Source organism: Sapajus apella, unplaced genomic scaffold (genome assembly GCF_009761245.1).
Source record: "Sapajus apella isolate SASKATOON/1434 unplaced genomic scaffold, GSC_monkey_1.0 scaffold43, whole genome shotgun sequence".
Lineage (NCBI taxonomy): Eukaryota > Metazoa > Chordata > Mammalia > Primates > Cebidae > Sapajus > Sapajus apella.
The window spans coordinates 480,051-493,473 of NW_022436983.1; the positions used below are offsets into that span (position 1 = coordinate 480,051).

The window sequence follows — 13,423 nt, forward strand, 5'->3', positions numbered from 1 at the left end:
TTCTTCCTCCAAATTCCAGAGGGGCCACGAGAGGAACAGCGACTCAACTGGTCCCAGGACGCTTAGGCCCAGCTCCCATCGCCCTGCTCTGTTCGCTCTCTTCAATCAAGCTCACGGTGACTGGCAGCCCCAGGTGCCATTCCTGGGGCAAGGGCTGCCACCTGGGCTAACAGGGCTTTTCTGCCTCATCCTGTGGCTCCTCCAGGACCACCTCACTCCTCACTCGCTAGAGGGACTTCAGCATTTGCCAGAAGACAGAGCAAGTCCAACCACCCAAAACAGCATATTACCAGAGGAACTCAGGTTCCAGAGGAATATTTTCAGGGGCAGCTGGCCAGCCCTGCTGTGAGGTTAGAAGAGTTTTTCATGAAAGCAGCCTTGGAATGCCAGGTGCAAATCGTAAGGAAGTTTTTATTGGGTCCTGTACAGAAGAGAAATACTCAATTGTCAAAAAACTACAGAGGAATCCCTGGCTCTGGGTGTGCTATGAAGACAGCTCCCTCCCCAGTTAGCCAGGATCAAGTTCCTTAGAAACGCAGCAAACAGGCCTGGAGGCTGGACAGAGTGTGGGGGAGAGCTCCGGGCCCAGGGTCCTCCATCTGGGGTCCTCCCCTTATTTTTGTAAAAACTGTAGGACTGGAGCGATTTGGAGGACTCTGTCCCCCTGCAAGTATTGCCGTTGGATATGAAACACAGAGCAAAAACCTAAAGTGACAAATGAGTGAAAATCTAAGGGGACAAGTGGACAGATGACCCCCAGATGGAGGAGATGATGGCTAGCTGGTGACCTCTGCCCCTAAATGACGTTAGTCCTTGAAGGCACAGCAGCATTGGCCACAGATGGCCCCTCCTGCGGCCAGGGCTGGATTGCAGTTCCCTGCCTTGCTCACCTGTGGCCAGCTCATACCCCCAGTTACCCCACAGCCAGGGACTGGAGGGCCCTCTGAAGCACAGACAGACTTAGGCAGCCCCCCACCCCACCCCAGCAGCTGCTTCTGGGAGTGGGACCCTATCTGAAGAGTGACAAGATGGGCTTGGCCACCTGAAGACCAGGGGGAATTGGGCACAGGCAGGCTCTATGCTGACCTTGGAAACTGCCTCAGGTCTTCACGTTGAAGGGCCACTGTATAGGGGTAAGGGTCTGAAGGAGACAGCGTTTGTATCTGCCCTATTTCACCAGCTGAAAGTCATAACTTCCTGGCTCTCCTTAGCCTGGGAAGATGCAGGGCCCATGGCAATGTCCGGGCCTGTAACGGGTCTGCCCAGGAGGAAGGCAAAGAAATGCATTGCTCCCAGGGGTGGGACGCTTGCCTGGGGCCAGGTCTTGAGCTGAGAACCTGGAAGCCCCTGCCAGGATCCCTTCCTGGCCAGGCCTGTACAGGTGGGAAGTGAGGCTGTGGATGACCTGGGGACACGGAAGCCCAGGCCCTGCTGCCCTCGTGCTCTCCGCCTGCACCTGTCAGTGTCATGGCAGGAGCCACAGGGGTGGGAGTAGCAGTGCTGATGTGGTGGGGACAGGCAACCATGGCAGAGTAATGAGGGTAGGGACACTAATGGTGGTCAAGATGGCTGAGGTGCCAATGTTGGTGGTGCAGTGTGTTGTGCTTAGCTGGGGTGGAGTGTGGGTTCCCAAGGGGGCAGGGGGTCATACAGTGAGAGGCCTCAAGCCTGGGGGGAGGGGGGCCGCAAAGGGCCCTAGACTACCTCTCACACCTGGGCCACTCAGTGGCCAAGGTCCATGACCAAGAGACTTCAACAGCCCTGAGAGTTAATGTCACCTGCTCATCACAGATGGGGAAACTGAGGCAGGACAGGACCTGATCAGAGCCTGTTGGGTTTCTGAAGACCCCTGTGCATAGAGACCTTCTGTATCCCCCACCCACGCATTCCCTGGGTGTGGCAGTTACTGCAGTGTGGTGGAAAGCCTGGGCCAGCCAGTGGCTCCAGCTCAGCCCCTCCAAGGCAGGGTTTTGTTCGGTCCCCAGGTGGCCATGTCTCAGGGTTCCCTATTCCCCCAGTCCTGTTACCCAGGGCTGGTGATGGCGCAGCTGGACGTGCACATCACTCACTACCCAAGCCCAAGCTTGGAACATCACTCAGCTGTCCAGTGGCGGCCTCACTCAGCTCCGGAGATGCCATGCCCAGCGCAGTAGTCTGGGGCAGCTGCCACCCTCGGGACAAGGCCAGCTGGGAGGAGCCGGAAGACAAACGCCGAGGCCAACGCCCTCTCACCAGCGGCTCGGCCTGCCTGGCGTCTGTGCGGAGGCGCCGCCTGTCCTAGGACGCCGAACCCAGGGAGTCCGAGTGGAGTGTGGCGTACCCCGAGGACTCAGAGGGCGAGCTCAGGAAGCTGCTGGTGCTGCCGCCACCGCCCGCCGCGCGCAGCCCTCCAGGCTCGCCCCACGACGCGCTCAGGCCTGGGCGCAGGGGGCCGCCGTGCGCGTGTGCAGCGGGGCGCGGCCCGGGGCTCCGCTGGGCGTTGCCTGGGGGCATCGGGGCCTCTCCCGGGTCGGTGCCATTGGGCGCAGCGGGGAAGGGTCCAGGCGGGCGGCGCAGGGCCTGTGGCTCGCACTCGAAGGCGGTCAGGGCGAAGGCGTCTGGCAGCAGCGAGGCCGAGGCGGAGCGGGGACCGGGCCCGGGGCGGTGGCGCGGGCTGCCGGGGCTGCCAGGCGGCGAGTCGCGGGCCCGCCGCGGGCCGCCATCCAGAGCCAGGGGCCGCAGCGACAGCAGGCTCTCCGCCGAGCGGCGCCGGGGGCGGGATGGGGGCGCGTCCTCCGTGAAGGCCAGGAGGCTGGCGCGGCGCCGCTCGGGCCCAGCGGGCAGCACCAGGTGCGCCAGGGCAGCCAGGTCCTCACCGGAGCCCCAGCGCGGCAGGAAGGCGGGCAGCGGGACGCCGGCCCACACGTCCGCGTCGTCGTGGGAAAAGCGCCGCGTGGGTGGGACCTGTCAGGACGCGGCGGGCTTTTACCCCCAGCTGCCCTCCTGGAAAACGGGGACAAACCCTTCCCCACCCCGGGGAAGGGCCTTCCGTGGGTCAGGGACCAGGCCGCGGGCCAGGACAGCCTGGCTGGGCGCTGTGAGGCTTGGCGGCCCAGACGCAGTACTGTTCGGGTAGCTGGGGTCGGTTGGGGAGGAGGCTCCTTGAGGACACTGAGCCCGCAGGAGATAACGCAGGCGACAGGGATCACAGGGGTGGCAGTTGGGGACCACCCACACAGGTTGTGTGGCCTTTGGCCAGCCCAGCCTTGGATGGTGACAGCCACCCCTGCAGCTGCAGAGGGTGAGATGAGCTCCTAGTGGAGAGGCTTGGGCAGGTCAGGACACCCCCCACCTGCAAGTGTGGCCTCTCCCCCTGCCCTGTGCTCACCTGCAGGTATTGCATCTTGTCCTCCTGCAAGGGCCGAAGCGGGTAGAGCTGGGGCAGACCCCCCTCTAGGGCAGAGATCTCATACTTGGCCATCCTGTCTAGGGCCACAAAGTCACCTCCATAGCTGTAGTCCAGGGAGCGCTCCAACACCAGGTCTGGGGAGACACCACCTTCCAGGCTGGTCTCTGTAAGGTGAGAGGGCAGAGGCTTAGGGCCATGGAAACTTGGGGGCATCTGGGAGGGAATCTCAAGGACCCCCCAACCCAACAGACATATAAGGTAGAGAGCTGGTTAGCTGAAAAGGGAAGGGGAGGGGTTCTGGGTTCAAATCCCAACTATGTCACCCTTTAGCTGTGAGACTGGGCAGGGAGGTCACACACTGAGCCAATTTCCCTATCTAGGACATGGGGTGCGACCTGAGGTGACCTTGGGAGCCCTGAGGACTAAATACTACACGCAAGGGGCTGGCAGTGCCTGTGCAGAGCAAGGCTGGGCCGGGGGTAATGGTATTGCTGGAAACTGTATCCAGACAGGTCCTGGTCTGCAGGAGCCCCCAGGGCAGCTCGCTGGGCATCCCTGAGGTTGGAGGGTGGGCGCAGGAACTCAGCTGGAGCACGTGCAGACACATCCACCAGCTCTGTTAACCAGAATATCCCATTACTTGGAAGCCGGGGCAGCCAAGCCAGATAGGAGAGTGGTCTGAGGGAACCTGGCTTGGGTTCCTCGGACATTTGAGTACATTTGGGGGTGACACAGGGGTGTCTGTTGAGAAGTCACCACCTTAGGGGGGTTGCCTGACAGCTGTTTTCCTGCCAACTCCAATGACCTCACCCAGACGCCACCCTCCCCAGGGCCACTCAGGCCATCCTCACCGTCATCGGAGTCTTCGTCGTTGGCCATGAGGGCCATGCACTTCTCCCGGACAGCCTTGAGGTTGGCCCGGTAGCGGTCGCAGGCCCAGAGGAACACAGGCAGCAGCAAGGCCTGGGCCACGGAGCACCACAGCACGCAGAGCGCCATCCAGGGTGCTGTGGTGTTGGCCCGCAGGCTGCTGAAGCTCACCACCTGTGGGCACAGGGCTTGGCCTGGCACCTGCAGGAACCCCCACCATCACACAAGCTCCCCCCGAGCCGCAGTCTTCCCATGCGTACTACGGCAGTTCTGACAACCCATCTGCCAAGGAGAAGGGGCCCCTGGGAAGGAAAGAGCTCAAGCATGGCAGTGGGAGGCCCTGGCCTCTGGGAGCTACCTGGCTGCTGGGCAGCACTGGGTGGCCCTGCTGTCCTGTCTCCCTCCTGGCTGCCCAGGGCATGGATTACCACCTTCCTGTCCCTTTTTTTTTTTTTTGAAACAGAGTCTCACGCTGTTATCCAGACTAGCATGCAGTGGGTAAATCATGGCTCATTGCAGCCTTGATCTCCTGGGCTCAAGTGATCCTCCTGCCTCGGCCTCCCAAAGTGCTGGGATTACAGGCATGAACCACTGTGCCCGGCTGCCACCCCCTTTTTGAGATGAGGAAACTGAGGCTTACAGAACCAGGTCTCAAGCCTGTTCAAGATTCTGCCACCCCGTTCCTGGCCAGTGGCCTCTTCAGCCCTACCCCTGCCTGTGGGTCCCCACCCAGGGATCCCACATTCCTCCCTCCCATAAGAGCTCTCATTGCTATGTCCCAAAGAGCGACACTTAGTGATTCCCACAAAGGAGTGGCAGTGTGGATAATGTTGGCAGGTTGCTTCTGTCATTTGTGGGCCATGTGACACTCAGAAAGCTGCTCAACCTCTTTGGGGCTCAGTTTCTTCATCTGTAAAATGGGCTAAGAACACCCCATGTTCTAGAGGGTGAAGATTCTGGACACTTTATAACAGAAGCATGGAGTGGCCCCACAAGCTGCACCCGATCCCCTGCCCAGAAGTGGAGGTGGCCCCGACTCCCTCCTAGCTCCCCCCACCGCCCCACTGCCCCCACTCTGCTCCTGAGGTGCCTTGTAGTTCTCTGCTGTTTCATGAATCCCCTTCCCTCCAACTGTACAGAGACCGGGGCCGCCAGGCCCCACTCTACACATGAGGACCCTTAGCTGGGGGGAAATGAACCTGCTGGGGTGGTACAGTGGGGGCTGCCTCCTAAGCAAGGCCTCGACTCTGAACTACCACCAGCACTCCCAGTCACCGTTCTGGAGCCCATGTCCTGCAGTGACTCAGGCGGGCAGTCCTGCCTGCTGCTTGGACAAAAACTCTGAGGCTGGTCTTTACCCCAGTCCCAGTCCTCTGCCTGCATCACTGCAGACCTTTGAGGACTGGGATGGAGTCTCGCAGGTGGGAGGGGTTGGCTACTGAGTCCAGACTTCATTCTTGGGCCAAGCTGGTCCCAGCTTCACCAGGAGGACCCCAGGCGGCCCCTCTGGACCGCAGACCAATGCTGGCAAGGCCTTCCTCACAGCAGCCCTCCCCTTGGCCTTCCCCAGCCGTTAGTATCAAGTGCAACTCCCCAACAGACAATTGAGGCCCCCTTGTCCTTGTCCTGTCTCCCAGTCCAGCGCCCCTACCTAAGTGTGGCATCAAAGCTCCCTCTGTCCCTCCTGGGACCTGGACCCACCAGAAAACCCATGGGTATGCTATCCCACCTCTGCATCAAACAGGCCTTGAGGCCGGACCTGGTGGCTTATAATCCCAGCACTTTGGGAGGCTGAGGCAGGCGGATCACCTGAGGTCAGGAGTTTGAGACCAGTCTGGCCAACATGGTGAAACCCCATCTCTACTAAATATACACACACAAAAAATAGCTGGGCATGACGGTGGATGCCTGTAATCCCAGCTACTTAGGAGGCTGAGGCAGGAGACTCACTTGAACCTGGGAGTTGCAATGAGCCAAGATTGTGCCATTGCACTCCAGCCTGGGCAATAAGAGCAAAACTCTGTCTCAAAACAAACAAACAAAACCAAAAAATGGGCCTTGGATGAGGGAAGCAACCTCTTCTGCACTGTGGAGAAAGGCCCTGAGCTCTGAGCTCTGCAGTCACCGGAAGTGGGCTTGAGTTCCAGCAGGCTGTCCCGACTCTAGGCAGGTCTTTGTACCTCTCTGAACCTCAATTTTCAAATCTGGAAAATGGGGACAATGATCAACCCCATTTCAAAGGATCGGGTCTGAGGACTCAACCACGTGATGCCTGGGGTATGAGCAGCCCCAGGGCTGTCCAGAGACAGGCTCCCTACCCAACGCTATCACCCACCAGCACAGGGAAGCCCATGAGGCAGTCGTAGATGAAGACTATGGTGGTCACGAGGCCCGTGATCTGCAGGGAGGTTCTGGCAGGCTCCGAGCCGTCGATGGAGGAGCGCCGCTTGCCCTGCGCATCCTCCACTACGATGGTGGGCACGGTGAAGGCGCGGTGGTCAGCCCGGCGCCCCACCTGCACGGCCAGCGTCTGGAAGAGGGCGATGGCTGTGCAGACCACGCCCATGGCCACACTGCCACCCACCAGCAGCAGGAAGCAGACGCCGAAGCCCAGGCCGATCTCAGCCACGATGAAGCGGCAACCATGGGTGTAGAAGCGTTCACTGGTGTCGTGCCAGCCAACAGCGGGCAGGGCCGACAGGATGAAGGACACCATCCAGATGCCCATGACTGTGTGTACCGCCTGCTTCTTGGCATTGCTCAGCCTGGCACAGGGCAGGGTGGAACAGAGGGAACTGGCGTCACCCATAGGGGCTCCCCAGGCCTCTGTGGACCTGTAGAGGATCCTGATGGCCCAGGCACCCCACGCCCCCCAGCATGGCATAGTCGTGGCACAGCCAGCGTGGTGGGGCCTTGTCCGTTGCATAGGAGCTACTGCGAACATTGTCACATGTCCCTCTCCCAAGCATTCTGTATTGGCTGCTTGTGTCTAATGCAAAGCTACATGTGTGTGCCCCCAGCAGCCAATAGCTGCCCCTCCTGAGCCTCCCTGCCCTCCCAGCGTGCTGCAGGTGTGACCACTCCTGTGCACACGTGGGCATACCAGATATGTCCTTGTTTTCATGCCTTCATGGAACCTCAAGAACCCCAGAGCTTCATGTGCTCACCGGTAGTTGACAGGCCAGCAGACCATCCACATGCGGTGGTAGGAGAGGGAGGTGACGGAGAAACAGGTGGCCAGGGTGAGGGTGTAGAAGGTGGACACGAAGACCTTGCAGAGCCCCTCATTCCACTCAAAGTCGGGGTGCTGCCGCCGCAGCTGCACCACGGAGTAGGTGGCAATGGGCACGGCCACGTTGAGCATGTGGGTGGCCGAGAGTGTGCACAGCAGGAACTCCAGGGGCTTCCACTTCTTCTGCTTGGCGCCAATGCTGAGGATGCCCCAGGCGTTGGCCAGCAGGGAGAGGCCCCCACATGCCAGCCAGCCCACTGCACTGCCAGGCAGCTGCTGCTCATCACTCATGGTGCAGACCGGAGCTGGCAGGCGGCTGAGGCATCCTCCTTGGAGCCAGGCCTCGGGGAGTAGCCACCCTCACTCCTGGCAGCTCAGGGATGCTGGGGACCACGAACACCTGTGGGGGTGGCAATGGGCACTCAGTCACTCCCGCTCTGGCGGCAGCGTTGAAGCACTTGGGTACTGGGGATGGGAGATAGTGAGTGCTACACTTTGAATGTCCCCTGAAAAACTCAAGTTCAAATTTAATTAAAACTCTTGTTGAAACTTAATTGCCATCCTAATAGTATTAAGAGGTAGGACCATTTTTTTTTTTTTTTGAGACGGAGTTTCGCTCTCTCTCCCCCTGGCGGGAATGCAATGGTGCCAACCCGGCTCCTGCAACCTCCCCCTCCCGGGTTCAAGCCATTCTTGTGCCTCAGTCTCCTGAGTGGCTGGGATCACAGGCATGTACCACCATGCCTGGCTAATTTTTTTGTATTTTTAGTAGAGACAGGGTTTAATCATATTGGCCAGGCTGGTCTTGCACTCCTGACCTCAAATGACCTGCAAACCTCAGCCTCCCAAAGCACTGAGATTACAGGCATGAGCCACTGTGCCTGGCCTTATTTTATACATATATATATTACAGACAGAGTCTCACTATGTTGCCCAGGCTGGTCTCAAACTCCTGAGCTCAAGTGATCCTCCGATCTAACCCTCCTGGGTAGCTGGGATTACAGGGCGAGACATAAATCTGTTCTTTATGAGCGACTGGGTCTTAAGTCCTATGTTACAGCAGCACAAATGCTCTAAGGCAGGAAAGGACCCCGATGCACTACGACCTCTCTGGCCCTGGCTTACATCAGGCTGCTGCTGCACCCTCATCTCCAGGCCCCAGGGCCTCTTGCTCATGTCCCTGACACCCAGGGGCTGTATACAGAGGTGCCCAATAAATGCATATTCCCTCCCTTCTGTCCACTCCTGGCCAAGGCTCAATATCTGGGCTTCCTTCCAGGTTACCTGCATCTTCAGGGAGCCAGCCAAGCTGGGCCCAGATGGGCACTCCTGCCCTGTGCGTGCCCTGGCACCATCCCAGAACAAGTCCTCTTGTCATCAAGTGTTCCAGAATCCTCACACAGCCCATGCCAGAGCCCCCCTCAGTGGACGTCTCTGCAGTCTTAATTCATTTCACTCATCAGGCCACATGAGGACGCATCCGGGAGGACCATGCCCCCAAACCTCCGTTTCCCTCTCTTGCCCCCAAGTGACCTGTTGGAGTAGGGAGCTGGTTACCACTTTCATGCCCACCCTGAGAGGGGGCAGGCAGTCTGCTACATCAGCCTCCTGCTGGCCTTCCACAGCCAGGCCCCCGGCGGGGGTTAAAGCCCCAGTACAGCAGCCATGTTGCTGGGGCAAGGTCCCTGCGCCTTCTCCTTTAAAAGGGACTGACTGCAGTGCTGCTTCCATGGGGAGGCTGGGGTGGACAGGAGCCACATCTCCATAGCCCTGGGCCCAGTTCCGGCACACAGTGGGTGCTGTGGTTGCCTCCGGCAGCAAGGGCCTGGAGATGCCCTGCACACCAGACCAGAGATTAACTCTGAAGTCAGAGGAAGTGCCGATGGCCTTTCGATGTGAGCCAGGGACACAGGACACTGGGCAGCAGGTGTGTTGGGGGGGGCGGGGAGGGACCCATCCTGCCAGAGGGCCTGGGCAGGCAGTGTGTGGGAGAAGCACAGTGAAGGCCTACTGTGTGCTCTGCTCACACTTAACTGGCCTTTCTCACCCAGGGCTCGTTTAGCCTCATTTGCTCTTTCTCATGCCCTGGGTCCTTATGGGAATCTACAGCACCAGACATGCCCCATGTCCCCCAGGGAGGAAGTATCTCCAGCTCAAGGTAGGGGACCACCGCCGCCTTAGTCAAGGCCCCTGGCTCTCGGGCAGGGAGGGCAGCGATGTCCTAGCCACCAGCTGGCAGGCGCCTTGCTTCTCTTGTCCAGAGTTCTCTTTTTTTTTTTCTTTTTTAAGACAGAGTTTCGCTCTTGTTGCCCAGGCTGGATATCAGCTCACTGCAACCTCTGCCTCGTGGGTTCAAGCAATTCTCCTGCCTCACCCTCCTGAGTAGCTGGGATTACAGGCACTCACCACCACCCCCAGCTAATTTTTTGTATTTTTAGTAGAGACTGGGTCTCACCATGTTGGCCAGGCTGGTTTCTATCTGCTGAACCCAGATGATCCACCCTCCTCGGCCTCTCAAAGTGCTGGGATTACAGGCGTGAGCCACTGTGCCCTGCAGTCTTGTCCAGAGTTCTTTTGGTCTGTGGCCTGACTCCCCCTGGACATTCAGGGACCCCAAGGGGTGTGTCTCATTCATCTTGGTGCCCCTGTCCTGGACCTGCCCAGAACCCTGACCCGTGGAAGGAGCGTAGTCTGGGTGACATTGGGGCTCCTTTGCTGGCTTCCTGGGTGGGGGGACTGCTGCAGCCAGGGAAATTCCTTCCCAAATGTTTATTAGGTTTCTGCTTGCACAGTAGCTTCCTCTTCCCCATCCCAGACCCAGTGTGGGAGGCAGGGTGGTCCCTTAGACTCTCTAACAGTCCCTCCCATGTCCAGTAAACCACGCTGAGTGCAGCACAGAGGCCACATGGTATGTGAGCCCAGCACCCCAGTGAGTCACGTGACTCCTCTGTGCCTAGGTTTTCTCCTCTGTACACTGGACATGGTAATACCTTGAAAAGTGCTGTGGGCAGTTACTGCGCCATGCCAGGGAAAGTGCCTAGAATGCAGACAGGCACAGAGTAAGCACTCAGCCAAGACTCCCCATCTCCATGTCTCTCTTAAAGCCCTCTCAGCTCACTGAGCTGTGCTGTCTCTTATGGGTCAAGACACTGAGCTTGGAGGTGCCAGGGAGCCTCAGACCTGCAGGCAGATACATATTCACTGGGACCAGGACCTGGGGCAGACTAGCCTCAGGAATGAGGGGACCACAGGGCCATCTCTAGCCTTTGGGGTGCCTGGCAGCCTTCTGGGTGCTCAGAGCAGACAGAGTGTGAGTAAGCGCTTGGGTGAGAGGGCTGCAGATACCAATGGTCTTTATGCTATCAAAGAGGAAACTGGACTCATCATGCACCTAGCAGATCAGCATCCATTTCTGTCTGCCCAGGGCCGCGTTGGCTGTGAGACTGGGAGACCTTCCTTCAGATGCCCCTGTGACCTTGGCCCAGCCCAGCCCATCCTGTCCACGTGATTATTGGTGCAGGGTGGTGAGGAAGGAGCCACAGGCTGCAACCAGCCCAGCCCTTCCTGGTGCCAGTTCTTCCTCTCATCTAGCCTAATGGTGCCTTACTGCTGGGAAAGGCTCTAGGTCTGAAGGCTGGTACAGTGGGGGTGGCTCACACCTGGAATCTCAGCACTTAGAGAGGCTAAGGCAAGCGGATGGTTTGAGTCCAGGAGTTCAAAACCAGCCTGGACGAAAAACTGTCTGCACAAAAAATAAAAAATTGGCTGTGTGTGTGGTGTGCGCCTACAGTCCCAGCTACTTGGGAGGCCGAGGTGCGAGGATCACCTGAGCCTGGGGAGGTTAAGGCTGCAGTGAGCCGTGATTGTGCCACTGCACTCCACCCTGAGTGACAGAGTGAGACTCTGTCTTAAAAAAAAAAAAGAAAAAGGTTCTAGGTCTGTGGGCAGGGGCACGTGCTTCCTCCTGCACAGGGGCATGCTCCTTCAGTGAGTGCCAGCACGATTCATCCCCATGGTAAAGCTGGTCCAGCAGAAACAGAGAGGTGAAGCTGTTTGCCCTAGCCAGCACGTGCCTGAGCCAGGATCCAAACCCCACTTGCCTGACACCAAAGTCCTGGCCTCTCAAACATTAAAATGTTGGGGAACAAGGCTTTTTATTTCGTCCCTAGAGCTGAGGTCTTTCTGAGCCTCCTGTCTGCAGGGCAGGTCCCACGGTCCCCACACTGCAGATGGGAACACTTCAGGCAGAAGCTCAGGGCAACATGGAGAAGACAATGTCAGAGCTGGCTCTGGGGCCAGACACTCATGGGTGCTGTAGACCTGGGATGGGAGAGGAATGTCCTGGGGGGTAGGGGGTGGACACTGGGTTCCAAGTGCAGAGTGACAGAGGACTGGTTGTGTGGGAACAAGGTGTCCTTCTGCCTCTGGGTCAGTGACCACAAACCCACGGATTGCACCGTTTCTGTTCATTCTTCATAGAAAGGAGAGGCCACTAGGGCCAGAACCCAGGCTGGGCTCCCCCTAGTGCCGATGGGACCCAGGATGGCACTGTCTCCTGCTGAGAAGTTTCTCCTGCAGGGCACTCAGAGCATCCCTCAGCATCTCAGGATGGGGCTCTTCCCACCTCCCCGCCTACTGCAGGGCCGACTGCAGGTGCGACCGGCCTGGGACCCACCCTGGCCACGAGGCCTCCCACCGCAAGACCCGTGGGCGGGGCCCAGGCGTGACGTCACGGCTCCGGGCCAATGAGGCCGCGCGGCCCGGAGGCCCCATTGCGCAACAAAGAGAACCCAGAACTTGAAAGGATTCCCCGGGCTCGGCCCCGGCTTCCGCCCCCACGCCAGTCTCCACCCGCGCTGCAGCCGGTCTGTTCCACCGGGCCCGGCCTGGCCGTCGGCCGGAGAGTGGTGCGCAGCGCGAGGCCTTGACATCTCTGGCACGCCCCCCCCAGTCCGTGCCCTAATGGTCCCACCCCCCAGGGGCTCCAATCCAGCCCCCCGCAATCCCCGCTCCGACCCGCGTGCTCTCGCCTGCTGGTCCCCAGTGGGTCCCCCGAGTCCTGCCCCAACCCGAAGGCGTTCGAGAGACACCCTGGGAAACCTGGCGGGACTGCGGCCCCGGACCCCTCGGGGTAGCGCCGAGCAGGGGCGGGCACCGGATCCCTGGACCGCCCCGCCCCCGTCCCCTGAGAGCCCCCGGGGGCCGCGCCGCCACCCCAGATGCAGGGGAATGGAGGGAAGGGCTGGCTCCGGGGAAGTTACCCCGAAGGTCCCCCAGTTGGGGGGTGCCAGCGCTAAGCGGCGCTCGTGGACCCCCGGACCGACCCCGCGACCGACAGCGCGCGAAAAGCCCCCTCCCTCCCCGCCGGGGTCCTCCCTTCCGGCCGCCCTCGGGCCAGGGCGGCGGCGCTCACCCTGCGTTCGGGCGCCCGGGGCTCCGACTCGCTGCTCCCGCCTCTGGCTGCGGTTCCCGCGCTCCCGGGCCGAGCGCGGGCCACCGAGGGCCGCGGGGGTGGCTGCCGGCGGAGCGGCCCGCGGGCAGGGGCATGCTGGCGGCGGCCACCGGCGGCCGGCGCGCTCAGCTCGGGGGGCTCGGCCCCGCCACCCCTCCCTCCCCTGGGCGCCGCCGCCGCTTCACTCCGCTCCCGCCGCTCCGCTGCTGCGCCGGGCGGCCGGGGGCGGGGGGCGGAGCAGGGCGCATGTCTCCGCCGGGGCCTCCGCGCCGCCCCTCGGCCCGCCCCGCCCCCGCTCGCTCCGAGGCGCGGCCGCTGCGGCCGTCTGTCGGTCTGTCAGTCTGTCCGTCCGTCAGCACACACACGTGCCCCCGCCTCCGCCCGCGGTCCGGCCGAGCCGCCCTGGACCGGTGGCGCCTCCCGACAGCGCCGCGCCCCTGGCTCCCAGCTGGGCTCGGTGCACACTCCTGACGCGGCCTCC

At 60.6% G+C, this 13,423-nt stretch overlaps 1 protein-coding gene across 2 annotated transcripts; it reads right to left on the bottom strand.

Moving 5' to 3' along the window:
* Window positions 1-391: 391 nt before the first annotated feature.
* On the bottom strand, window positions 392-13,097 carry GPR153 (G protein-coupled receptor 153). 2 transcript variants are annotated; one of them, XM_032301088.1, is made up of 6 exons: window positions 12,904-13,097; window positions 7,426-7,890; window positions 6,594-7,023; window positions 4,240-4,432; window positions 3,368-3,552; window positions 392-2,943 (listed from the first exon to the last, which is right to left on the bottom strand). In XM_032301088.1, exons 2-6 carry the CDS (start codon window positions 7,779-7,781, stop codon window positions 2,278-2,280), a joined length of 1,830 nt encoding a protein of 609 aa, XP_032156979.1. In that variant the 5' UTR covers window positions 7,782-7,890; window positions 12,904-13,097; the 3' UTR covers window positions 392-2,277. The 2 variants fall into 2 exon arrangements, with proteins under 2 accessions (XP_032156979.1, XP_032156981.1); XM_032301090.1 differs by lacking the exon at window positions 12,904-13,097 and having other exon boundaries at window positions 7,426-8,086.
* Window positions 13,098-13,423: the final 326 nt, after the last annotated feature.